This window comes from Bubalus kerabau, chromosome 1 (assembly GCF_029407905.1).
Source record: "Bubalus kerabau isolate K-KA32 ecotype Philippines breed swamp buffalo chromosome 1, PCC_UOA_SB_1v2, whole genome shotgun sequence".
Lineage (NCBI taxonomy): Eukaryota > Metazoa > Chordata > Mammalia > Artiodactyla > Bovidae > Bubalus > Bubalus kerabau.
Window position 1 is genome coordinate 224149337 of NC_073624.1, and position 27796 is coordinate 224177132.

Consider the following 27796-nt stretch of genomic DNA (forward strand, 5'->3'; position numbering starts at 1 on the left):
TTTTAAAATGAAAAACCGCCGTGTTCATCTGGGTTGAGGGGTTGTTTCTGGGGCATGATGGTGGCTGTGGAGGTCTAGAGACAGCACGAAAGGGCAAAGCAAAGGCCCTTGGAAACTCCAGACTCCCAGACAGGACCGGGAGGGAAGCGGCTGCGCCGCGCTGCGTCCCCGCCCCGAGCCCGGAGCGCCCGGGGGACTCGCGTGCCCACGGCCGGAGCGCGGCGTCCCCATGCAGTCCCGGCGACCTGTCACCGAGGCGGACGTGACTCGGAGCTGCCTCCGCTCTCTCCAAGCCATATTCCTTTAAGATGATGTAATAGTCATTTCCCTGGATGGTTTCTTGCCTGCACTGCTGAAACAACAGCATCCGAACTGCACTGGGAACTGTGGAACCACCCAGCTCCTCCACCGGAGAAGCCCGAGCCTGAGCCCCGCGCCGGCATCTCTGCGCCGCGGCGGCCGCCCGCTCCCACCTGGCTGGGAACATGGGAGCCCGCTTGTCCTTGCCGGCAGGTGGGGTGGCTACCTGGGACCCCAGCAGGGAGCATCTGTCTTGCTTCTGGGCTTTCTGAAAAGCTTCTAAGTCCCGGTACCTCTTGCAACTCTCTTTTGTTTTAAGGATTCTTTCCAAAGGTTTGATTTTTTTTTTTTCTTCCTGGAGAAGCTTTGAATATTTTTCTCTGCTTTGCTTCTTCAATCCAACCACCTCTAGTCACAGTTTAACTTTTTTGTGACTTGTTTTAACTTGAGATAGGGAGTGAATATATACATACATATACACAAATATACATTTATATAAATATTTATATATATAATTATTATTTTCTAAGAGCACATCTCTCTGGCACTTTTCATTGATACCTCTGTATTTTACCTGTTTGGGATTTTGACAAGCTCCAGACTCTGTGTGTGGCTGGGGATTTGGACTGCTTTGCAAATGGGTATTTCTTCACAAGAACTGTTTCCAGCACTCACTGAGGTAAGTTCTAGGACTTATTGCTTTTCCTCTCCAGCTGGGGAAAGAAAATAAATCTCCTTTTAGAAGTTGAAAATTGCATATTCGTTTTTAATGCAGAAATCAAATAGATATGTTTTTAATACTAAATGCTGGAGACAGAGGGATATAGATAAATATGTAGATACGAAATACCTTGAAAGAAGCTACGATTTAGTTGAATGGCTGAAATCAGTAATTCCAGGGCTGCTTATGTAAAATAATCTCTCCCTCCCTCCCTTTCGGTTTCCCTCCCTCCTTCTACCTCCCTCTCCTCTCTCCAGCAGTCTCTTTTTTTCTGACTCATGCTGTGTTTGAGGAAATACTTTTCTCTCTTTTCCTGCAGACAGACCTCTCAGTAACTGGAGACCTGACCGGCCTTGCCTACTGAGCTTGGGGGAAAACTGGATGCAGATGAGTTGATTATATTCCATGAAGTCATAGCTCACCACCTGCCAGGGTTTAAACTACTTCACCTGTGGACTCTTTGAAATTTTTGCTTTGTTGGGGGAAAAGAAAAAAAACTGGGGTAAGAAGAGGTTGTTTTTAACAAGTTATCATCCTCTCCCTCCCTTATAAGTTGCTGCAAAGGATCAGGCTGTGACTCCATTGGGTCGCTCCTTCACATCAAAATAGGAGAAGAAAAAGAAGAAAGGGACCATGGCTCTGAGTGGCAACTGTAGTCGTTACTATGCTCGAGAACAAGGGGCTGCAGTTTCCAACTCCTTCCCCGAGGTCGTGGAGCTGAATGTTGGGGGTCAAGTTTATTTCACTCGCCATTCCACATTAATAAGCATCCCTCATTCCCTCCTGTGGAAAATGTTTTCCCCAAAGAGAGACACAGCTAACGACCTAGCCAAGGACTCCAAGGGAAGGTTTTTCATTGACAGAGATGGATTCTTGTTCCGTTATATTCTGGACTATCTCAGGGACAGGCAGGTGGTCCTGCCTGATCACTTTCCAGAAAGGGGAAGACTGAAAAGAGAAGCTGAGTACTTCCAGCTCCCAGACTTGGTCAAACTCCTGACCCCTGATGAAATCAAGCAAAGCCCAGATGAATTCTGCCACAGTGACTTTGAAGATGCCTCCCAAGGAAGTGACACGAGAATCTGTCCCCCTTCCTCGCTGCTCCCTGCTGACCGCAAGTGGGGTTTTATTACAGTGGGTTACAGGGGGTCCTGCACCATGGGCAGAGAGGGGCAGGCAGATGCCAAGTTTCGGAGAGTTCCCCGGATTTTGGTTTGTGGAAGGATTTCCTTGGCAAAGGAGGTCTTTGGAGAAACTTTGAATGAGAGCAGAGACCCTGACCGAGCCCCAGAAAGATACACATCTAGATTTTATCTCAAATTCAGGCATCTGGAAAGGGCTTTTGATATGTTGTCAGAATGTGGATTCCACATGGTGGCCTGTAACTCCTCAGTAACAGCATCTTTCGTCAACCAGTATACAGATGACAAGATCTGGTCAAGTTACACTGAGTACGTCTTCTACCGTAAGTACAGAGTGTTCTTGTTGTTTTTCATGTGTATGGATTTGTTTAACAGATATATATGTATATATGGTCTGCACGTTCAGTCTATGTCTAAGGAATGCTGTTTTGGGATTTTTATTTTATTTTTTTAACTCTTGAGGTATAGCTAGGGGTTATAATCAGCTTTTATGTTTTACCTAAGGTAACTTTTGTTTTCCCAATCAACTCACAGAATATTTAAAGGCCTCAAAAATCACAGTATACAAATGATATTGGTAGAGGTTAATATGTGGAATGAAAATAGACATGTGTGTCTGTCGGCTATTGAACTGTGAAGATTAGGCAATGATGAGAAGTTGGCTGTTGGGTCATGGGAGTTCAGTAGACTCAGAGTGGCTGAAGTACTGCTGACTGTTGTCTTATTTGAACTTTGGGGTCTTTTAAGCTGGTTTCTGAAGACGGCGTTCATCAGGGACGTTGAAAGCAAAATGGATGTTGCACTGAATGACGTGATCTTGGCTAGATGGCAGTACAGACTGATGAAAGACCCCTTCCCCCGCCCCCGACCCCAAGTCTGAAATTTGCCTGCCTAGGCTTTCACGAATTTGTGATTTGATTCCTTAGCAATTTGTACTGAGATTTGAGTTGCACTGCAGACTTAATTAAGCCGAGCTGCATTTAGGATTCACCCAAAAGGAATGAATCCTTGAGAATTGTCAATCACACACAGTCAGCTTCAGACAACTGAGGTGATATAATCACTGGCATAAAAGGAAACCAGAAGAGAAAAAAAGAAAGGAAACAATTGTACTGAAGTCTTTATAGTAAGAGTTTCTTAGAGGCAGTCCAGTTGTTTAAATGACAATTTACTGTACAGAATGCCTTATTTTAAGAATTACTCTAAATTAAACATAAGCCATTGATCTCTGGGAGGAAAACAGTCAATCAGTCTGTAAAGTTCAGTGCTTGATGAACTGCTGATTTTCAACAGGTCTGGGAGCTGGGTGAAGTGAATTCCATGAGAAATATGTTTCCAGTTTTTCCCTATTCTTATTTTAAGGCAAGTCCATAAACTTAGAGGATTAAAATATCTAAATGTCTCTGCACATTCAGGTGTGACTGAATCTGTTGCCTACAGTTGTCTTTATTCCTTTGGAGATGATGTTGGGAGCCTTGGTGACAAGACCTGTGGGAAGCCGAGTTGTTCTGTACTGGGTTATCACAGATTTGGTTTTTAGAAGTGAAAACACATGGATTGTATAGAAAGAACAGCCTAAGGAGAAAAGAATCAGCTAGCAGTTCAGTCGCATTCTGATGTTCTGTAACAAGCATTATTTGGTTCAATACTCCTATCTATGGCTTTTATCTATAATCTATACCTTCCTCTGTGTTGGGGCTTAGTGGCCAGATTCTGCTTTCTTCCTTCTGGTGAGTTTTCCATTAGCGTAGAGATAAAGCTTTAGCTTTTTAGCCTTCTATAAAGGAATATGACATTATCTGTGATTCTGTAGAACAGACATCTTCTAACTTGGAAAAAAAAATGCATCGTTGAATTTAAATCTAGGTTTGTGATATTTACCTTGTTCCCCAATTTCTAATATTTGAAAATGGCCTCTTATGAAACTTAAGTCAAACAGAAGAAAACATATCTGTTATGCCCCTTCAAAAAGACCACACTTGATTCCAATCACTTGCTCATCTAAATGAGACTTAGAGCCTGAGTTGCCTGCTAGTTCAGTGACATTTCTGTGTTTATCAAGGACTCATCTGTATAATACTAAGCCCTCAGTAGATTGCTCCAGACAGACTCTGTTCTCTAATCATATGATCACTTCTTTTTTTTGTTGGATTGCTGAGAGGATGCCAAGAAGCAGGTTGCTCTTCATTACTCCATGGACAGACTAGCACAAATATGCAGCACCTTCATATTGCACAGCACATATACTGCATATGATATACTTGCTCTTTGTACCCAACAACCAGAGCTAAGTGTTAACTCTTCCTCAGTCTCAGGATCAATAAAGCTGACAGCTGGCTTTCTAGGGTGCATGACAGCTTCCGTGCAGCTGCTTAGCCATAATTATTTAATTAGAAGCTGCCAACTGTGCCTCTATAAGCATTAATTCATCAAGCTGTTGTGCTTGGGTTAATGGGCCAAAACTCGGGGAGGTGCTCTAAAGCAGGGAATTGCCTGTATGCAAAGATGCCCCAAGCCCTGCCAATCGACCAGTCGCCAACCCTGAGCCACTGCATGCATTGCAGAGGGCATGGAGCCCAGAAACCACCACCTGCCTGACATCCAGGTTTGAAGGGCAGTGGTCTGAAGAGCAGTATGTGTCTCAGGGAACACTTCCCCCATTTAAAAAAAAAAAAAAAAACAATTAACAAACCAACAGCAAAGGTGTTCTTATAGGGGATCCCAACTTCCTCCTAGGTTATAAAAATATCTGTAGATAAAGATATAGATATGTGGTGACAAACTTCCTAGTTCCAAGGAATGAACTCCAAGAAATCAGACTCTTCTAATAACCAAGGGATAATGCAGAATCACTTTGCCTGGATCCATATCACAGTGAAAATGAACAGCAAGAAATTAATACATTGTATATGGTGATTGACAGTCATGGGGAGAGACCCCTTCTTCCTCTGTTTGCTTAATTTTCTTCTAGATTTTCCAGGGAGATCTGTCAATTATTAACAGGTTAGATTCTTGCCTCCTTCAGTCTTCATGTAGACCTAGAATTGATGATCAACATCAAGTAATTTTGACTGACTGTTTAATATAAAACTAGAAAAAAAGTCAACAGGTGTTTGTGTGTGTTCAACAGGGTGGCAAGAAATGTGTTTGTTTACACTGCTTATACACCAAAATACAATATGTGAGATACTATGGATTATGATTCACTTAGCAGCAAGCAAGAAAATGTGAGTGGTATAAGAACATAGAAATGTCTGTCCTAGGATTGCCTCACAAAGTATTTTAATTGTTTTAATTTAAAACAACAAGAAGGTATTTTCCCCTCTTTCTCATCCAACTAGGTAAATAATTACCTCTGTTTTCTTTCCAAGTTTTGTATGGAAGGCAATATCATAAACATCAGAGGATGACGTCTTGACTCACCTCCAGATGGAATGAGTTAAGTAATTTGGAAGACAGAAGTCCTGATATTGAATCAATAGCCATTCACACCACTTAGGAACAAAATCACAGGTGTATGGAAATAAATGAACCTCTTATTTAGAGCCCTCTTCCAATGCCCTAGTGCGAGGGAAAGTTGTTCTTCATTGGAGAAGATTATGTACATGTCCTTAATCTTATTCCTATGAGTGAGTTACTTCAGACAAATGCCTGAAAGCATTCAGATTCAAAGGCATTTGCCTCTAATAGAATTGTGAGAACCTGACCACAAGTAGAGAGTTTCATTCATAACATCCAAAAACATAAACCGAGTTCTGTGACTCATAGATAGAGACATGGATTCATTGCCTTTTCAATAGATTACTACTTGGAAGTGCATTTTAACCTTTTTTCTCTTTACTTGGTTTCCTTATATTCATAAAGGTTGTTTCTACCAAAGTTTCTAAATTGCTTTGTATACATAGTATATATCTTCAGGGTGGTTGATTGAGATGGGGGTGTTGGAGAAAAGTAGATTAGGAAATGATTTCTTACTTAGAATTCTGCATGACCTTGTATTAGGAAGAAATGGTGGTTCTAGCCATTGTGAGTAACTTACCCAGTGTTGATTTTAAAACTTGTAAAAGGGTGAGTTTTTAAAGGAAAACAGACAGAAAAGCATCTATCTTGAAATAATTCTAGCTTTCTTTTTCCTTGTTCCTCAAAAGTTACCAATGATAACTTCAATTTTTACTGTCCATAGAAATATGATGTTGGCACATTCAAAATGAAGACACAGAACAGCAAAGTCCAAACCGTGAAGGTCTGGTGTTTACCTACCTGTCCTCTTTCTGTGATGTTTTTCTGTCTTTTCCATCTTAGCTCCCTTTTCCTCATGCTTTAGTCATTCCTGCTTTCAAGTTCTTTCTCTTTATGCCACAATCAAGATGTTAGTAAAGTTCTGTCCTGTCATTATATTTACAATATTTTCAAGGCATGGTGTTACTTTTTTTAGAGGTTTTTGTCCATAAGAAACCTTTTAATAGCTGTCGATCAGGTGACTTTGTATCCCGAAGGGAGTGTTCTTAAGGCCTGTGCCTTCTTATTTTATAATTTATAATTTAAATATATAACAATCTAAGTATAAGGCTTCATCATGAAGTCAGCCTAGACCTTGCTTGGGGAGATATTGGCTGGTGATGATAAAGGACAGGGGCAGTGGGTATCGTTTTTTTCTTGTCTCTTTAAGATGCTGTTCTCTGACCATTGGGCTCAATGTAATAGTACTATAAACATGTTAGTTGTTGTTCAGTCACTAAGTCATGTCTGATTCTTTGAGACACCATGGACTTCCCTGTCCTTCACTATCTCCTAAAGTTTTCTCAGACTCATGTGCATTGAGTTGGTGATGCCATCCAATCATCTCATTCTCTGTCGACCCCTTCTTCTGCATAGTAAAATATGTCGTTTGTCTTCACTTTCATGCTAAACGGGATATGTTACCTGAGCCTGATTCCTTGTAAGAGATGATTTGAGTAGTTTCTTCCTAAGTCTCTGGCCTCCCTGAATGAATTTGGCAGCAAGAGAAATGTCAGTATGTGAGAAAAAAGGGGGAGCACTATGTGATTGCCCCCAAGTCCCTTGATATGTTAAAACATATATGTGTATGTATGTGTGTGTGTGTGTGTGTGTGTGTGTGTGTGTATGGTTAGAAAGAGAAGACCAAATGATTCTGACAGCCTGAAGAGATTTAGATCTTATCAAAGGAATCATAAACAGAGAAAATGCCACTGAGTTCCATTTGGAACACCTCCAAGCACAAACCATGGAGAGGGGTGACTGGACAGAGGAGAGAGTGCGGTTCCATGCCCAGAAACAGTTCTTCTGAAACCAGAGGTGATGTTCAATCTCTGCATCACAGCTGACTGTTGCTCTTTTCTTTGGTCTTTGCTCTAGCTTTCCTCAAATCCTGCATTTCTTGGCAAGTCAGCTAAAACATTTCAGTATGGAAATTTTCAAACACCCAAATGTAGAAACACCCAGCTCCAAAACTTACAGTGATTATTACCAGACTAATCTTGTTTCATATATATATCCCTACCTACTTTCTCTTCTGTTTGCACTGGATTATTTTGAAACAAATTTCAGGTATTAATCATTTCACTCATCCATTAAAAACTATATGTTTCTAAACTAAAATGAATTTTAAAATGCATCACAGTAACATTATCACATACAAAACAAATAGTACTTTGATATCTTCTGATATCTAGTTGGTATGCAAACTTTGATTCTCTCACAGTATTTTTTTTAAAGTTGTCTTGCTTGAATCAAGAGTCAAGTGAGGTACATCCATTATCTTTTAAAAATTTATTTATTCTTGGATACGCTGGGTCTCTGTGTCTGTGCATGGGCTTCTCTCTAGTTGTGGTGTTTGGGCTTCTCATTGCAATGACTTCTCTTGTTGCAGAGCACAACTCTAGGCATGAGGACTTCAGTAATTATGGCTCGTGGGCTTAGTTGTTTTGAGGCATATAGAGTCTTCCAAGAAGAGGGGATTGAACCTGTGTCCCCTGCACTGGCAGCTGGATTCTTATCCTCCATATTATCTTTTATTTCTATCTATAAAAGAAAAAGAATATTGCATATGACATTACCACAAAGTGGAAAAAATCTTAAATCTTTTTATTTCTCCCTTCCTTCCTCCTATCCCCTTCACACTTTTTCTCTCTCTCTCCTTCTTTCTTTCTTTCTTTTTTTTCTTCCAGTTTATTTGTTTGAAGAAACCAAGCTATTTGTCATGTCAAATGTCCAGCACTCTGGGTTTTGCTCATCCATCTCTATGATCTCTGTGATGTCAGTAACACATTTTTTCTTACCTCTGTATTTTCTGTAAATTTGTTAGAGCTAAACACCAGATTCTAAGGTGTGATCAGATTCAAGTTCAGAATTTCTTGCAAGAAATCTTCACAAGTGTTGGAAAGCCCATTTTTATTTATTTAGGATCTTGATTTCTTTTTTAATTTATTTTTTAAAAATTAATTTATTTATTTCAATTGGAAGCTAATTACTTTACAACCTTTCAGTGGTTTTTGCCATACATTGACATGAATCAGCCACGTGTGCACATGTGTCCCCCTATCCTGAAACCTCTTCCCACCTCCCTCCCCACCCCATCTCTCTGGGTTGTCCCAGAGCACTGGCTTTGTGTGCCCTGCTTCATGCATCGAACTTGCACTGGTCTTCTTGTTTACATATGGTAATATATATGTTTCATTGCTATTCTCTCAAATCATCCTACCCTCACCTCTCTTACGCAGTCCAAAATTCTGTTCTTTACATCTGTGTCTTTTTACTGTCTTGCATATAGGATCATTGCTACCATTTTTCTGAATTCCATGTATATGTGTCAATATGCTATATTGGTGTTTCTCTTTCTGACTTATTTCACTGTGTATAATAGCATCCATCTCATTAGAACTGACTCAAATGTGTTCTTTTTTTTATAGCTGAATAATATTCTATTCTGTATATGTACCACAACTTCCTTATCCATTCATCTGCTGACTGACGTCTAGGTTGCTTCCATGTCCTAGCTGTTGTAAACAGCGCTGCAGTGAACATCGGGGTACATGTGTCTCTTTCAATTCTGGTTTCCTTGGTGTGTATGCCCAGCAGTGGGTTGCTGAGTTGTATGGCAGTTCTGTTTCCAGTTTTTAAAGGAATCTCCACCCTGAACTCGTTTGCATTCCCACCAACAGTGTAAAAGCGTTCCTTTTTCTCCATACCCTCTCCAGCATTTATTGTTTGTAGACTTTTTTGATGGCAGCCATTCTGACCGGTGTAAGATGGTACCTCATTGTGGTTTTGATTTCATTTTCTCTGATAATGAGTGATGTTGAGCATCTTTTCATGTATTCTTTTAGCCATCTGTATATATTCTTTGGAGAAATGTCTGTTTTGTTGGCCCACTTTTTGATTGGATCGTTTGTTTTTCTGGTATTGAGCTGCATGAGCTGCTTGTATATTTTGGAGATTAATTCTTTGTTGGTTGTTTCATTTGTTGGCAAGTCCATTTTTAATTTGCTTTGGCAGATTGAAATGCTATATGTTTTGGACGCAAGGAAAGGACACCTTCTTATTGTTAGTTTTTGCATAATTGTCATATAGGCAAATAACAATTGGGACCTATTCTCTCCATTGTTCAAGTTGATTCTGATGATATAGCAGGCCTATGTTTTCCTTTCTAGTCATCCAAGAACTGTCTGTGCTGTGCTTAGTCGCTCAGTCATGTCAGACTCTTTGCAACCCCATAGACTGTAACCCACCAGGCTCCTCCATCCCTGGGGATTCTCAAGGCAAGAATACTGGAGTGGGTTGACATGACCTCTTCCAGGGGATCTTCCCAGCCCAGGGATCAAACCCAGGTGTCTTGTATTACAGGTAGATTGTTTACCATCTGAGCCACCAGAGAAGCCCAAGAACTGCTTAGTATTCCATTGCTGTTCTTGTCACTAGGCTGAGTTACCATCAAGGATGCAGTGAACCTACCAAGAAGGCTTCTGTTGACTGGGAGAGAGAATCATTTTTAGAATAGCCAGGGAAAGTTTGCCTACTGGCTATTCTAATTTTGCATTCTTGGATTTGTTCAACTGTGTGGAGACTCCACTGAACTTATATATGTTTCCCAAACCTCTCCGTGTGTTCCTTATCTCAGTAAATTTTTTCATCAGTTGCCCAGTTCCCCAGGGAAGAATAAAGCCTGAGTGGCTCTTCTTTCTCCCTTACCAGTTCTCCAAACTCCAATTTCTATTGGTTCTTTTCTGTCATCCACCTCAAATCCATCCATTTCTTCCCATTTCCACTGATGCTACTCTGGCCCAGGCCACCGGTACATGCCGCTGCTTTTCTAGACTATTACAAAGAAAATGCAATTGTCCTTCCCATCTACATCTGGTGTGATCCCCTTTGGTTCATTTCTTCCTGCTGCAGATATGGTGAGATTTCTAATGTGTGAGTCTGACCATGTCACTCCCTAATATGAATCACAGCTGTTCGTGACATGACTTCTGCTTCTGTCCCTTGCCTTTTCTGTTGCCCTCCCATCCCTTGCATTTTTAACCTCAGATCCTGAATGCTGTTATACACTTGCTTCTTCAGTTTTGTACGTAATGTTCCCTTTGCCTAGAACTATGCCTCCACCTACTTTGATTAAATACTTCAGGTCCCAAATCTATAGGTCCCTTTTATGGGAAGCTTTTCTAGCCCACCACATTTAGATTAGGTACCTCTTATATTTGCTCTAAAGGACCCTATTTTCTTTTACCATGACACAAATAATGCTGCATTATACCTGCTTATTTGACTGTTTCTGTAACATTAGATAGCAAGTTCTGTGAAGGTAGGAACTGTCAGTCACATTCCTTGTGATACATCTGGCTAAAAACCTGCAAAACTGTAGGCCCTTCATAAATATTTCTCAAAGAAGGAAACCAAATGCGCATTGCACATCCCTTGGAGGAGGGCACAGCGACCTACTCCAGTATTCATGCCTGGAGAATCCCATGGACAGAGGAGCCTGGTAGGCTACAGTCCACTTGGTCGCCAATTCAGATACTACTGAAGTGACTGAGCACACACTCATATATATATATGAATAAATATAAATATAAATAGATTAGGTATATATCTATTATGTAATAGATATATATAAATATAAATATATATATAATATGTATATTTTATTGGCTTTACAATGTTGTGTTAGTTTCTGCTGTACAACAGCATGAATCAGCCATAAGTATACATATATCCCCTCCCTCTTGAGCCTTCCTCCCACCCACTCCTCCCTCATCCCACCCCTTCCCCATCCTACCCCTTTAGGTCATCACAGAGCAGACTTTTATGGTCATACATGCCACTGTCTTGAATCTACCATTACATCATCTCTTGAAGAACTGGAGAGCAGTGATGGTGTGCTTGTTCTGGTGTGATTAGTAGTAACGATGGCATTTCCTGACTTGCCCTGAGTCCTAAGGGCAGGGCATCTTGTAGGGAGAATTCCATTTTGTATGTAAAGTGCTTAGCCTAGCTCTTAGCACCTGCACAGACATTCTAGCTCCAGGAAACTGAGAAAAACACTTACCAGCAGCGAAGTCTCCTGTGGTTTCCTTTTAGTTGATGCACCCAAGCAGGAGCAAATTGAAGCTGGGGTGGAGCCAGGTTTTAAGGAACAACCCAAGGAGAGACTTGGGATTCAGAAAAGTGCTGCAAAATTGAGAGGCATCTGCTAGAATGCAAAGTTTGCTGTGAGGATGACTAGCTGGCCTTCTTAATCTTCTTACTGCCAAGGGATTCTACTTCCTCCCTCCCTCCATTCTTAGCTCCTTAGTGATCAGAGGCAGAGGCAACGTGAAATGGTGGTTGAGAGCCTTGGTGTGGGAGCCCAGACTGTTAGAGTTTGAATCCCTACTTGTTTGATCGCTGGCAAATCACTTGACTTTGTGCTTTCGTCTCCTCACCTGGAAAATGGAGACGGTAGCAGTGGTACTTGCCGCAGAGTGGTTATGAGAATCGAATGGGTTGCCATATAGAAAGTGCTGATGACAGCTCCCGTCACCCAGGCAATGCTAAGGAAACGCTAGTAAGTAATTTCAAGGACCTCTGAGAATGACAAAATACAGGTCCTTCCTGTAAATAACTCACCTGATTCTTTTTAATAGTCTTCCTGGATACTCTGTCCAGTCTGTTGATTCTATGCATGTTAAAAAAAGAAAAAACAAATAAAAGCATCTAGAAGTGACTTTTAAAGAGGAAATTCAAGCTACTGATTTTAATTGAACCTGAATAAACATAAAAATAAACTCTTCAAAAAGCTTCCAATTCCAATAACTCTTTTCTTCCCTTTGCTATTCCATAATGCAAGTCATTAATAATGGCTTTTCTCCCCACCTTATTTTCAATGTGTGGTTTTTCAGAATCTAGGAGAATATATGGTAGAATTTAAAATTAAGAATAGAATTTAAATTATATATTCAATCATTGAAGGATTAGAATAACCTTTTAGGAATCTCAGCCTAGAGAGAATTTTCCTTCATGGTGATAGAAAATGGTTACTGAGAAATGCCCCTGACAATAAGATCATTTAAATTGCTCCAGAAGTGAAAACAAGACATTTGCTTCACACCGAGTAGCTGTGCTGTGTGACTTTGAAAGGAAATAAAGAGTGGGAGCTCATGAAGGACAGAGGAACCTGGCGTGCCGCAGTCCACGGGTTGCAGAGTCAGACACGACTTAGGTACTGAACAATAACAAGAGTCCTCTGGAGTCTGCTACTGTGTGACCCATTTAAAAACTGCCCCATGTGAAGAAACTCATACTTTTCTACTTGTATTCACCAGTTCCATACTGAAGCAGAAAGTTCTGATAATTTCCGCACCCCCATTTGTGTGTGTGTACTAAGCCACTTCAGTTGTGTCCGACTCTTTGAGACCCCATGGACTGTGGCCCTCCAGGCTCCTCTGTCCATGGGATTCTCCAGGCAAGAATACTGTAGTAGGTTGCCATTTCCTTCTCCAGGGGATCTTCCTGCCCCAGGAATTGAACCTGCATCTCTTACATCTCCTGCATTGGCAGGTGGTTTCTTTTACCACTAGTGCCACCTAGGAAGCCCCAGTTACCCACCCCCATTTACAGCAACTTTTTATTCTGAGAGTATCTGATATAATGTGATTGTGAACTACTTACATGGGTGAAAATAGGAGGCAACCCATTCTTTATATATAACCTGGTGCACATCTGGTAGCTCAGATCTGCCTGAGATGCAGGAGACCTGGGCTCATTCCCTGGGTTGGGAAGATCCCCTGGAGAAGGGAATGGCAACCCACTCCAGTATTATTGCCTGGAGAAGTCCATGGACAAAGGAGCCTGGCAGGCTAGTTTTTTGTTCATGGGGTCACAAAAAGTTTTATACGACTGAGCAACTAACACTTTCACACTTATCAGACTTTTGGGCTGCTGAATATTGTGTTTTAGACAATATTGTGAACTGTGGATTGACACTGCTAGGCTGTTACATAGAGAAAAGGAGAGCCAGGTTCCAGTAATGGTGATTTTTCTGTAAAAGGAGCCGTGGAACAGCAGATAAATTCTAGTGACGGGGATTGGGGAAATGGGGCATATGACTGTTAGAGTGTGGCAGAGGCATAAAATCAAAGCCAAGGGAATACTCTAGACTTGAGGAAATGTTGCAGAGCCCTTGACAGAAAAAGAGCTGGCCAACAACGAGAAGCACATCGAGCACTGGTCAGGCATTATGGCTCAATTTCTTACAGGGTTAAGCATTCAGTTACGTCAGGTGGAGAAATTTTCCTGTGGGCTCGTACTTGCAAATGTACAGTGAAGTGCAAATGGAAAATAGGATTCCCTTTGCACTAGTTTGTTTTTTAGCCAACTAGGTGAAATATCTTTTTCTTTAAACAGAGGGATACCTGTGTGAAGGTGTACATCTTGTCAAGCTGCAATGAAATGGCATGATGTTCATCCCTATTTGCATAAAAAAGCACTCCTTAGAAAACCACCAGTGTTGTTTGGCTTTTCTGAATAAATACTTTTGTGGCCTGGAGTTCTAACGACTCTGTTCTAATGTGTGATACGTTCAACATTTTAAAGGCCATTTTCAGGTCTTTGGATGCTCAGTAATGTAAAATATTTATTTGTTTGGAAAGATCTGATTGCTTCACACTTACCGAAAACCTGTCTCATATAAAGTACCTTTTTGGTTTTTGCAGGGTTGTCCAGATGAGAGGGGTAGCAAATATCATATCTGTATGCAAAGAATTGAAATCCTGATTCACAAATTCCTCATGCTCACGATTTTCTAGTACTTCTCCACAATCTGCCAGGGAAGTGATTCACATTGTGCACAGGCCTCATGGATTGGAAACTGCAGGCCCTTGAAATCTTCCATCATCTGCACAAAGAACAAAACATCATGTGAAGTACAATTTAGTTTTATACCAAGATCGTGTCATCCCTTCCTTAGAATGACCTCCTTTGTTTATTTTTTAAAATCTTTTTATTTTGTTTTGGGGTGTAGCTGATAAACGAACAATGTTGTGACCGTTTCAGGTGAGCAGCAAAGGGACTCAACCATACATATGCATGTATGCATTCTCTCCCAAACTCCTCTCCCATCCAGGCTGCTACATAACATTAAGCAGTGTTCCCTATGCTACACAGTAGGTCCTTGGTTATCCATTTTAAATATAGCAGTGTGTACATGTCCATCCAAACTCTCTAACTATCCCTTCCCCCAACCTTCCTTCACCCTACAACCATAAGCTTACTCTCTAAATCTGTGTCTTTTTCTGTTTTGTAAGTAAGTTCATTTGTATCATTTCTTTTTAGATTCCACATATAAGGGATGTCATATGATATTTCTCCTTCTCAGTCTGACTTACTTAACTCAATATGACAATCTCTAGGTCCATTCATGTTGCTGCAAATGGCATTTTAGAATGACCTCCTTTAATTGGTAGATTCTATGTCTAGCCTCTGTTGCTTGTACAGAATTCTGTTTGCTACCTTCTGGTCATGTGAGTATATGCCAGTCCCTGGGGCCTTGTTGAGCCTTTGCTTTTGCGTGTGCTATGTTCCTAAACGTCTCGGCAATGGTTGGCTTATACATTCCTTCTAGAATATATTTCAAACACCTACTATGCACATGAGGATGCACGCAGTTCCAGAGATTCACCTGTAAATGAGATGCATTTGGTCATCAGTGTTCTCATGGAGCATGTAGTTTAAGAATAGATTGAACTAGTTATTGGGCAATTTCAATCTCATGCAATAAAGAAGTGTAAATTGATAAAAGGGTCGAGAGGAAACTTCTAATTTGAACTTGGGGTGTCAGGAAATTTAACCACATTTTATATTAATGCTTAGAGGAGAAAATGCTAAAATCCTAATGCATCTGTTGACTTTAAGATACTAGCTGACTGATAGAGTCATAGAAATTCTATCCTAGGATGGCTTAGGAGTATCTGAAAATCATTAGCCATTGCTCCATTTCTCATTTAGTTAATTCCATCATTTCCAGTATGAATAATTTTGATTAGGAACCAATATCTTCGTTTTTAAACTCTTCATTTCCCCCTTCCATCAAACCTTTGTCTTGTGAAAGAACATGTGCAAAATTAGAAGACAAATGGTAGCCTTAGATGAACAGTAATCAATTCTAAACATACTTTATAATTATACCTATAGTCTCCTTTTATAATGATTCTCAAAATGATGTCATGATTATTATTTTAACTTTAAGGATTACTGATTTGCCTTGTCAGTCTCACACATAACTTTTCTAGTAACTACCCCAGTGCTGAACACACAGGAGGAGCTCAGTAAGAATTTTTGGCATCAGTAAATTCATAACACTGTATTTTAATTTTTTTTTTGCAGGACTACACTATTTGCGGGATCCAAGTTCCCCAAACAGAAATTGAACTTGGGCCTTGGTAATGCAACTGTGGGGTCCTAACCACTGGACCACCAGGGAATTCCCTAAAACACCACATTTTAAAGAAATAAATTGTTGCTGCTAAGTCACTTCAGTCGTGTCCAACTCTGTGCGACCCCATAGACAGAACCCACCAGGCTCCCCCGTCCCTGGGATTCTCCAGGCAAGAACACTGGAGTGGGTTGCCATTTCCTTCTCCAATGCATGAAAGTGAAAAGTGAAACTGAAGTCGCTCAGTTGTGTCCAACTCTTAGCAACCCCATGGACTGCAGCCTATTAGGCTTCTCCATCCATGGGATTTTCCAGGCAAGAGTACTGGAGTGGGGTGCCATCGCCTTCTCCAAATAAAGTGTTAATTTAAAGAAATTAAATGTAAAGTTTAAAAGAAAATTTCAAGATATAAAATGTGAAATATAAAATGAATGAAATGTGAGATGAATGATAATACCAGTTTTACTTGATACTTACTTTTAACCATGGATGTGCACCCTGTGAATGACAGTGAAAACATGATTGAGCACAGTAACGGCATCAGATGTATCTGGATGAAAATCTTAGTTTTGTTTCTTCCTACCAGGGCACCCTTGGGAGAGTATCTTAACCTCTTGACCCTGCAGAACATTCGTCTCATCTCTAAAACGGGAACACAGAAGCCTCTCTCATGGTGGTGCTGTGAGGATTAAGCCAAGGTCATGCCATCTTGTTTGCTTGTCTCAGTTCATTTCTAGGCTCTTTTGGTTCGTTTTATGAATAGGTATGCTTGGATTCAGAATAAACTGAGAAAATATGGATCTGATGGAGCTGATCTTGCGTGTTCTCAAATAAAAATCAGGCTGCTTCTCACTGGTTTCCCTCTGGACTAATGCTATCCATTTTCTTAACAAAAGGAAAAACACACCCATAACACATTCCTGAAGTTCCCTTGGTGTGCTCACCTCTCCTGCTGCTTCTGCGGGCCCTGGTCCAAATACAGCACAGTCACATGGCCTTTTGACAGCTTTTAATAGGCAGGTCAGTCTCCCACCTTGAGACATTGCACTTGTGAACTCTTCTGCCTTTTGCCTTTCTGGGTCAGGCTTTAATAATTTTTCCTTGGAAAGGCCTTCTGTCACCATCCCAGCTGGAGGAGCCGGGGCTTCCTCTTCATTCTCTATTCAGCTCTGTGTTTCTGTCATAGCACTGTTCACATGAGTAAATATTTGCTTGCTTTACTTGTTAATTTTTTTCTCAGTAGACTGTAAACTTCATGGGGGCAGGAGCTAGGAACTGTATTTGTCCTGTTCTTGGGTATCCATAGCCCCTAGCATGGTGTCTGGTGTGTAGGAGGCATTAACTTATTTTTTCTCTATCCTTCCTGCCCTACCATGTGAAATTATAATAGTAGGATTATCTCTCATGGTGAAAGCAACTGACGAGATAAGTAGAGGTATAGGTATGGGGCTTCCCTGGTAGCTCAGATGGTAAAGAATCCACTTGCAATGTGGGAGACCTGGGTTCAATCCCTGGGTTGGGAAGATTCCCCTGGAGGAGGACATGGCAACCTACTCCAGTATTCTTTCCTAGAGAATCCCATGGACAGAGGAACCTGGCGGGCTACAGTCCATGGGGTCGCATAGAGTCAGACATGACTGAAGTGACTAAGCAGCAGCAGCATAGATAGACGTGTAGGTATAGGCACGGGCTTCCCAGGTGGTGCTAGTAGTAAAGAACCTGCCTGCCGATGCAGGAGACGTAAGAGACGTGGATTGGATCCCTGGTTGGGAAAGATCCCCTAGATTAGGAAATGACAACCTACTCTAGTATTCTTGTCTGGAAAATTCCGTGGACAGAGGAGCCTGGCAGGCTACAGTCCATGGGGTCACAAAGAGTCAAACATGACTGAGTGACTGAGCACAGCATCAAGGGGTCAGTGTAGCTGTTTGAAAACTCTAACTTGGACATTCTAAACATATGGTGAATTTTTTTCTATTGAAAAATTAGCTTTTTACCTTTTTGGTCAGGTTTATTAGTTGTGTATTCTTTTCTGCTTTTTATTTGTTTTTTCAAAAGTTTACTTATTTAATTTTGGCTGAGCTGGATCTTTGTTGCTGCACACGGGCTTTCTCTAGTTGTGGTGAGTGGGCTTTTCTTGTTGTGGAACATGGGCTCTAAGGCTGCATGGGCTTCAGTACTTGTGGTGCATGGGCTTAGTTGCCCCAAGGCATGTGGGATCTTAGTACCCCAACCAGGGATTGAACCTGCGTCCCCTGCACTGGAAGGTGGATTGTCAATCACTGGGCCACGAGGGAAGTTCCTTCTTTCTACTTTTTAAATTTTCATTGACTTATGTTTAGTTCTCAGGGCAAGTCTAAATGAAGGATGGATTGGAGAAAGGCAGTTATTAAAAAAGGTAAAGAACAAAAGTAAATTAATTTTACCTCTTAATTTGTTACAGTACAGAGAAGGTTACCTTAATTATCCATTTTATTTTTTTGTACAACATAAGCAGTGGGAGTTATTACTATTGAAAGCATGGAAAATGGTCATTACAACTGGCTTTATATGCTTTCACCTAGTAGTCTGGAATTGTTTTATATATTGTGAATAAAACCTGAGGTTAGTATGTTATTTTATTAATGTATATATCCTCCAAAGAACTTAAAGGACCATGGTAAAATCTCTGGCTGAGATAGTGCTTTCCATCCTAATTTGAAAAATTAATTGTAAACAAAAAAAATCTATTTTGGGAGTGTTTGCAAATAATCCCTCATACCAGTGATATTCTTCCATATAAAAACAGCAGGAACACTTTCTTTTTATCATAGCTGTATTTTCATATTGTTTATATAGTCTGTGATTTGCCTTGATAATTTGCTTCCTTTTATGGGAAAACAAGTTTTCTTCCAAACAACCAGATGCAATGTAATCAAATAATTGCTGTCTTAATTTGCTGCTGAAGTCCTCCTGAGCAGAAAGAAATAAAATATAGGTATGCAGTGGCATATATTTAAATTCTGAGTTGCTAAGCATAATCATAGCTATCTTTTATACCTGAACTTGATGTCAGGTATCTTGTCAAGTGTTCCTCATGTAATCCTCATGAAACCTCTACAATAAAAAATTGAGGCTTAGAGAGGTTTGACTTGCTCCAGGTCACTGCTAGTGGCTGCTTCAAAATTTCTATATGGGAAAAACCTAGTAGTATGAAGTTCAAGCAGAATTCATTCACTCATATCAAGAATGAAGGTGAAGGTGGACTGATGGAGATCAAGGGTGGGTGATGGGACTTAACAATAATTCTCCCTACCCCACAGACCCAACTCACAGTGATCTCATAATTGCTGCGAGCAAGATTTCAAATCCCAGCTGCCCTGACCCCAATTCCTGCACTCTTAACTGTCATGCAATGCCACTGAAATACCAGATGGCAGTCCTATCTTTTCTGAACTGTCAAAAGCAACTCTTCAAGGGAACCAATCTCAAGATTAAGTGAGAAGCCCACATACAGCCTCCACCAGAGGGTGGGGTGGCAGAAGGTGCTGGACAGGATTGATTTCCCTTCTTCTCTCTTCTTTAAATTTCAAGCCTTATGAACACGATTTTCCTATGATACAGCTTAAAAAAAAATTAAACCAGATTGAGCTGAAATCTGCAAATCTGTCCTCAGTTACCCACACAAAACTCCTGGGATATGATCTCTTCTCCCAAGGACTCCTACACAGCATTATTTTTAAGACTTTGATTTCTTAGGTACCACAGATATGAAAAGGCACAAGATTTCATAGTACTAAAAAGAAGTCAAAAAACATTTGAAATGGAATAGGAGAGATTTATCTTTGTCTTCCTCCATGCCACCAAATAGCTAAGCTAAATAAATAAATAAGCATGTGTTTTTAAAAATTAAAGAAAATACAAAGACATATTTGCAAGTTCTGGTTCTTAAATCTGTAGCAAATCTAGATGAGTGAGTTAGTCCAATAGAAGGTGAATCCGGATGCTCTGACAGGCATTCTTCATCTCCAGATAAAAGGTAAATTTAAGCATGAACCTCTGACTAACCTGAAACTCTGTTTAAATCATGAAGTATACTGAAATTGAGCTCTTCTTTTACCAGCTCTACTAGTTTTTAATTTGAGGAGAGTTCTTTAAGACTATAATATTGGTATAGCCACTTTATGTTACTAGCAGTTTTCTATTACCTTAAAGGTCTAGACATATATAACAACAAAGTTAGAAACAAAAAGTAAAAAGAAAAATTGATTCTTGATGTTAAAACCAGTCGACCCTCACAACTCCTTTTCCTTCTGAATCTTGGTGAAAATCCTGAAATCTTAGATATAGTGAAGTATAGCCTCTCGCTGTCCTCCATTTCTTTTGGTTTTTGCTTTTCTTCATTTAACTGAGCTCTAAAATTATAGATGTCCCTGACTGAGCACAAATCATATGGCAGACACTAGGATAAGTGCTTTAGAGATGTGACAGTGCTCTCTCTTTGGAATAACCTTAGGAGCTGAGGATTATTTTTTCTTACAGATAAGAAAACTGAGACCTTGGGAGCTCCTTACCCAAGTTCATAGCTAGTAAATAATAAGATTCAGACTCTGGTCAAGTCTGTTTGACTCCTAAGATTGTAAATCCTTCTTAATTGCTAAGATATACTGGTTTGTTGCTAGAGTAACAGATCTCTTCTGTAAGATGAAATACAGAAATTAGATGGTAGAACAGAAAATTAGATAAATTTTTTTTTTAATATGGTTGAAGAAGAACTATATTTGTATGCTGGTAGGAAGGATTTGGGACTTCCCTGGTGGCTCAGGGGTAAAGAATCTGCCTGCAGTGCAGGAGAAGCAGGAGATATGGGTTTGATCTCTGGATTGGGAAGATCTCCTGGAGGAGGGCATGGCTACCCACTCCAGTGTTCTTGCCTGGAGAATCCCATGGACAGGAGACAGTCCATTGGGTTGCAAAGAGTTGGACACAACTGAAGGGACTGAGCACACACACAGGAAGAATTCAGGGCTTCCCAGTGGTACTAGTGGTAAAGAACCACCTGCCAATGCAGAATATGTAAGAGACATGGGTTCGATCCCTGGGTTGGGAAGACCCCCCTGGAGGAAGGCATGGCTAACCCACTCCAGTATTCTTGCCTATAGAATCACATGGACAGAGGAGTCTGGCGGGTTGCAGTCCATGGGGTTCAAAAAGTCGGACACTACTGAAGCGGCTTAGCATTCATATAGGAAGGATTCAGGAGTTAGGGAAAATTCAACAATACAGGAGAGAGAGGAGAAACAGCTGGAGTGATATCCTTGGAAAAGTGAGACAGAATAAAATTGAGTGCATATAGAGTTTATTCTTTGTTTTGAGCTTGCAAGTGAAGTTGCTCAGTCGTGTCCGACTCTTTGCAACCCCATGGACTGTAACCTACCAGGCTCCTCCATCCATGGAATTTTCCAGGCAAGAATACTGGAGTAGGTTGCCATTTCTAGTAACAAGATGTATGAATACAGACTAGATATATAATAGATATCAAAATAGTATAGGTACATACAATCACATTTATGTATGTGTGTATATATGTATATGTATATATATGTATATGTATATGTGTGTGTATATATATATGTATATAAAGCAAATAGTACTGGAGCATTTGGGTACAGACACAGTTGGAATGCTTTGGTGGGAGCTTGTTGATTTCTCTCTGTATTGCTTCTGTCTGCTCAATAAAATAAACTGAATACTGATGATGGTGAAGGAAGTAAGTGAGGTTTAAAGAGAGAGGAGATGTTTTAAATAGTTCTTTAGTGCTGTGGGAAAGTGAATGAACTAGGGGGAAGTATTGACTGGCAGCATTAAAGACTCACTTGAAGCAAGTGGCTGTGAATTCAAAGTGATATCATTCAGCGTAGCTGTGCATTTTTCTCCAGCCACATCCAACTGTATAGGAGCAGGTGAAGAGCAGACCCAGATTTGATCCTAACCAGCAAGTGTGAGGTTTTGCAAGGTGCAGGCAAAAAGAGTTGAAAATGTAAGCAAGAAAGTTATGAAAATGATTGGCTATTGAATTTAAGTTGCTAAGAAGTGCAGCAAGGACATGAGAGAGATGAAGGGCAATAAAAAGATGTAGGATCAATGCACCGATGGTCCTTGTAGAGTCAAAGGTTGTTAGAATCTTGTATTGGAGAAAACGAGCTGGAAAGCTAGGAGAAGATGGTAAGATGTTTGAAACTGAACAATTAATAATGACATAATTCAGGGTTTGACCCTGGAAGAGACTGGCTGAGGGAGGGTGGAAAATGTGACTATTGGAAGAGAGGATTTGAGAGAATTCAAAGATCATCTGTATTTGTACTGAAAGCAAGTTATTTCAACTTCGTAGCAACTCTGTGTCCTTCATTTTAGAAAGAAAAATTGAGGCCAAGAATTAGTAAATAAGTCAAAGATTCCAAACCTAGGAGGCATCAGTACTGCAATTTTAATCTGGCTTGCAAGACTCATCTCTCTTACCCACATGATGTACATAATGGCTTATGTGTGATATGTTGCCCTACCTCTATCCCATGGTTAATTAAAAGGGGCTGAGGCATGTCAGATGCTTTGTGTCATTTGCCTATCAAATCATTCATTCACCAGCATAGATTTATTAAGCACCAACTTACTCCTTGGAAGGAAAGTTATGACCAACCTCGATAGCATATTCAAAAGCAGAGATATTACTTTGCCAACAAAGGTCCATCTAGTCAAGGCTATGGTTTTTCCAGTGGTCATGTATGGATGTGAGAATTGGACTGTGAAGAAAGCTGAGCACTGAAGAATTGATGCTTTTGAACTGTGGTGTTGGAGAAGACTCTTGAGAGTCCTTTGGACTGCAAGGAGATCCAACCAGTCCATTCTAAAGGAGATCAGTCCTGTGTGTTCATTGGAAGGAATGATGCTGAAGCTGAAACTCCAATACTTTGGCCACCTCATGCGAAGAGTTGACTCATTGGAAAAGACTCTGATGCTGGGAGGGATTGAAGGCAGGAGGAGAAGGGGACTACAGAGGATGAGATGGCTGGATGGCATCACTGACTCAATGGACATGAGTTTGAGTGAACTCCAAGCGTTGGTGATGGACAGGGAGGCTTGCTGTGCTGCGATTCATGGGGTCACAAAGAGTCGTACATGACTGAGTGACTGAACTGAACTGAACTGAAACACCAGTATACTGCACTCTTCCATGTTTTGGGGCTGCAGGGGTGAAAGGTGTTGCAAGGAATTGCAGGATACAGTTTCAGCTGCATTATCATCTTTGTCAGTATTATAGAGTTTGAATAACTGTTTGAATATGTTCTTGCATCTTGCCCTTATTATCTTATGAAGATGAGTAGAAAATAGCAAATGGGTGTGCTAATATAGGTGATAAGCCTATACCTCATAATCTTAATATAGTTGAGAAAAAGATGGACATCTTTAGGCATGCTGACTGAGGCAAATCTTTGCCCTCAAATGGATATCACTGGACTTAAGCCAGTTGAGTGAATTTTCAATTAATAAGGAAAAAATATCAAAGTTAAAAAAAAGGTATTAAATGTAGGAACTGTATTTCAAAGTTACTATCTTAAATTAGGAATTAGGAATGTGATTTTTTTTTTCTTATTTTGGAATGACTGTCATGTATAAATCTATGGCTTGATTTATGCCACCAGATCTTTATACATGACTTAAGTGGTGTGTTGTGTATAAATGTATGGACTGCTTTTATAATACAGAGATGATACAGGTATTTGGAAAAATAGAAGAGGAGAGCTTAATTCTGTATGGAATATTGAGTGATCAGGGATGTCTTCCCCAGGGTGGAAGTTCTTAAGCAAAGACATAAAGAATGAGGAATTGATGAAGCAGACAATACAAGGAATAGCATTATAGGAAAAGCAGGTGCTGAGGCATGGAAATGAGATGGATCATGGCTTGTTCCCCTAACCTCATGGTTAGAATATAAGGGCAGAGGGCAGACAAAGACTCTGTATGGAGAGCTAAGTAGAAGTCAGATGTGAATGGCCTTATATGACATGCTAAGCTGCTGGATTTCATCCTATGTGGTGAGAAGACTTGTAAACATCTTACAATAAATAATCACCATTTATTCTTACCAGTGTCTTCCTTCTGCTTTCGTTGCTAGTTTGGTGTTACCTAAATTCACTATTGTTTAATGCTTATGTGACACTTCATGATATCTGACTGTATTATGAATATTTGGGGTATATTTTAGTGGCCCATTCTCATATATTTCTTCTTTTTAGCTATACTCTTATTTATTAAGTCTTCGTTAGTTTATTTGTTAAATATTTATTGAATGCCTATTATCTACCAGATATGTTCTAAGTTTAGAGATTCAGAGTGAACACAATTTCTGCTCTCATGAAGCTTATATTTAAGTGGAGGGCATAGACTGATAAGCAAATTTGTATATAAATCACTTTCCGTGAATGCTGCCTATAAGGTGAGCATTAGGCTGAACTTTGAGTTTGACAAAGTCCCTCCCATCCTCTGCTATACCTTTGCTCTTTACTGCTGTCAAGAATGTTCCAGAAATGAAAGTACCACAAAAAGAAAAGACAAAGGTTTTCAACTATGTCATTAAATCCTCATTAAGAAGAGTAAACTATTCTCAGATCTTGAATGTTCTTGATACCTGGTGGTCTGCCAAAGGATGGATTATTATTCTGTCCTTTGGCAAATTATTTTTTTGTGTATATTTGGCAAATATATTATAGTGTATGGTCCATGAGATCACAGTTTCTCTTAAATTCCTTTTTGGATTTCAGATAATCTCCTAATAATGTTCAAATAACAAAGCTTCTGCTAATGACAACAATAGTAATAGCTATATGTTTTGAGCACTTACATTCACTGTCTGAACACTCAAAGTGATGGGCAAAGTCACGCTGAGATGGGATCAAAGTGACTAAGCAAGTTGCCCAAGTCTCCTAGTAAGAAGGAGAGCTGGAGTTCAGACCTGAACCATGGGTTTCTAGAACCTGGACTCTCATCCTTCATATAACACGTGACCATGCTGTCAGAAGACCAAGCTACCAGTCTTTCTCTTTCTGGCAAATTAGCACCTTTTGATCGAATTTAAAGTATTGGGTTGACCAAAATGTTCATTCGGTTTTAAGTAAAAATAAAATATATATTTTTCATTTTCAGCAAGAACTTTGTTGAACAGTGTATTCACAAACCAAACAAACTTTTTGGCCAACCCAAGAGATTCTGCCATTAGATCTATGGTGGATTCTATCCCTAAGGTTGATTCTTCAGTCTTCAGAGCAATATACATCAATAGAAACATTATAGGAGCCATATATGTAATTTAAAATTTTCTAGTAGTCACATGACAAAAAGCAAAAAGAAAGAGTAAAATGAATTTGAATAAAATGTTTTAATGTAACCCAATATATCAAACATATCTTTTCAATATATTTCTGAATATTTTTTAGGACTTCAGTTTTTAAAATTTTTAAATCACTAAAATTAAATAAAATGTAAAAATTTAGTTCTTCAACTTTCTAACACCATACACAAAGATAAACTCAAAATGGGTTAAAGATCTAAATGTAAGACCAGAAACTATAAAACTCCTAGAGGAAAACATAGGCAAAACACTCTCTGACATAAATCACAGCAGGATCCTCTATGACCCACCTCCCAGAATATTGGAAATAAAAGCAAAAATAAACAGATGGTACCTAATTAAACTTAAAACCTTTTGCACAATGAAGGAAACTATCAGCAAGGTGAAAAGATAGCCTTCAGAATGGGAGAAAATAATAGCAAACAGAGCAACTGACAAAGAATTAATTTCCAAAATATACAACCAGCTCATATAGCTCAATACCATAAAAATAAATGACCTAATCAAAAAATAAGCCAAAGAACTAAACAAACATTTCTCCAAAGAAGACATACAGATGGATAACAAACACATGAAAAGATGCTCAACATCATTCATTATCAGATAAATGCAAATAATAACCACAATGAGGTACCTACCATCTCACGCCAGTCAGAATGGCTGCTATCAGAAAGTCTACAAACAATAAGTGCTGAAGAGTGTGTGGAGAAAAGGGAACCCTTTTACACTGTTGGTGGGAATGCAAACTAGCACAGCCACTATGGAGAATAGTGTGGAGATTCCTTAAAAAATTGGAAATAGAACTGCCATCAGTTCAGTTCAGTCGCTCAGTCGTGTCCAATTCTTTGTGACCCCATGAACCTCAGCATGCCAGGCCTCCCTGTCCATCACCATCTCCTGGAGTTCACTCAAACTCATGTCCATTGAGTTAGTGATGCCATCCAGCCATCTCATCATCTGTCGTCCCCTTTTCCTCCTGCCCCCAATGCCTCCCAGCATCAGAGTCTTTTCCAATGAGTCAACTCTTCGCATGACGTGGCCAAAGTGCTGGAGTTTCAGCTTTAGCATCATTCCTTCCAAAGACACCTACCTACTTGGCAATCCCACTGCTGGGCATTTACACCAAGGAAACCAGAATTGAAAGAGACAGATGTACCCCAATGTTCATTACAGCACTGTTTACAATAGTTAGGACATGGAAGCAACCTAGATGTCCATTGGCGGATGAATGGATAAGAAAGTTGTGGTACATATACACAATAAAATATTACTCAGCTATTAAAAAGAACACATTTGAGTCAGTTCTAACGAGATGGATGAAATTGGAGCCTATTATACAGAGTGAAGTAAGCCAGAAAGAAAAACACCAATACAGTATATTAATGCATATATATGGAATTTAGAAAGATGGTAACAACAACCTATATGTGAGACAGCAAAAGAGACACAGATATAAAGAACAGATTTTGGACTCTGTGGGAGAAGGTGAGGATGGAATGATTTGAGAGAATAGTATTGAAACATGTATATTCAGTTCAGTTCAGTTGTTCAGTTGTGTCCAACTCTTTGTGACCCCATGAATCGCAGCACGCCAGGCCTCCCTGTCTATCACCAACTCCTGGAGTTTACCCAAACTCATGTTCATTGAGTCGGTGATGCCATCCAGCCATCTCATCCTCTGTCGTCCCCTTCTCCTCCTGCCCCCAATCCCTCCCAGCATCAGAATCTTTTCCAATGAGTCAACTCTTCGCATGAGGTGGCTAAAGTATTGGAGTTTCAGCTTCAGCATCATTCCTTCCAATGAACACCCAGGACTGATCTCCTTTAGAATGGAGTGGTTGGATCTCCTTGCAGTCCATGGGACTCTCAAGAGTCTTCTCCAACACCACAGTTCAAAAGCATCTGGTCCCATCACTTCATGGGTAATAGATGGGGAAACAGTGGAAACAGTGTCAGACTTTATTTTTTGGGGGGCTCCAAAATCACTGCATATGGTGACTGCAGCCATGAAATTAAAGGACACTTACTTGGAAGGAAAGTTATGACCAACCTAGATAGCATAGTCAAAAGCAGAGACATTACTTTGCCAACAAAGGTCCGTCTAGTCAAGGCTATGGTTTTTCCAGGGGTCATGTATGGATGAGAGTTGGACTGTGAAGAAGGCTGAGCACCAAAGAATTGATGCTTTTGAACATGTATATTACCATATGTGAAATAGATGACCAGTCCTAGTTTGATGCATGAAACAGCACTCAAAGCCAGTGCACTGGGACAACTCAGAGGGATGGATGAGGAGGGAGGTGGGTGGGAGGTTCAGGACA

The 27796-nt window shown here is 40.1% G+C and overlaps 1 protein-coding gene across 4 annotated transcripts in view; it reads left to right on the top strand.

Moving 5' to 3' along the window:
- KCTD16 (potassium channel tetramerization domain containing 16) overlaps positions 1 to 27796 on the top strand; it is a 311458-nt gene that overhangs the window by 1066 nt on the left and 282596 nt on the right. For 2 of the 4 annotated variants that reach the window (XM_055556753.1, XM_055556756.1), the window contains exons 2-3: positions 895 to 979; positions 1341 to 2486. In XM_055556753.1, the coding sequence (XP_055412728.1) occupies positions 1655 to 2486 (832 nt within the window). In that variant the 5' untranslated portion in view covers positions 895 to 979; positions 1341 to 1654. Of the gene's footprint in view, positions 1 to 384; positions 514 to 894; positions 980 to 1340; positions 2487 to 27796 lie in introns of those variants that run through there. The other 2 variants (XM_055556761.1, XM_055556749.1) reach the window with 2 other exon arrangements.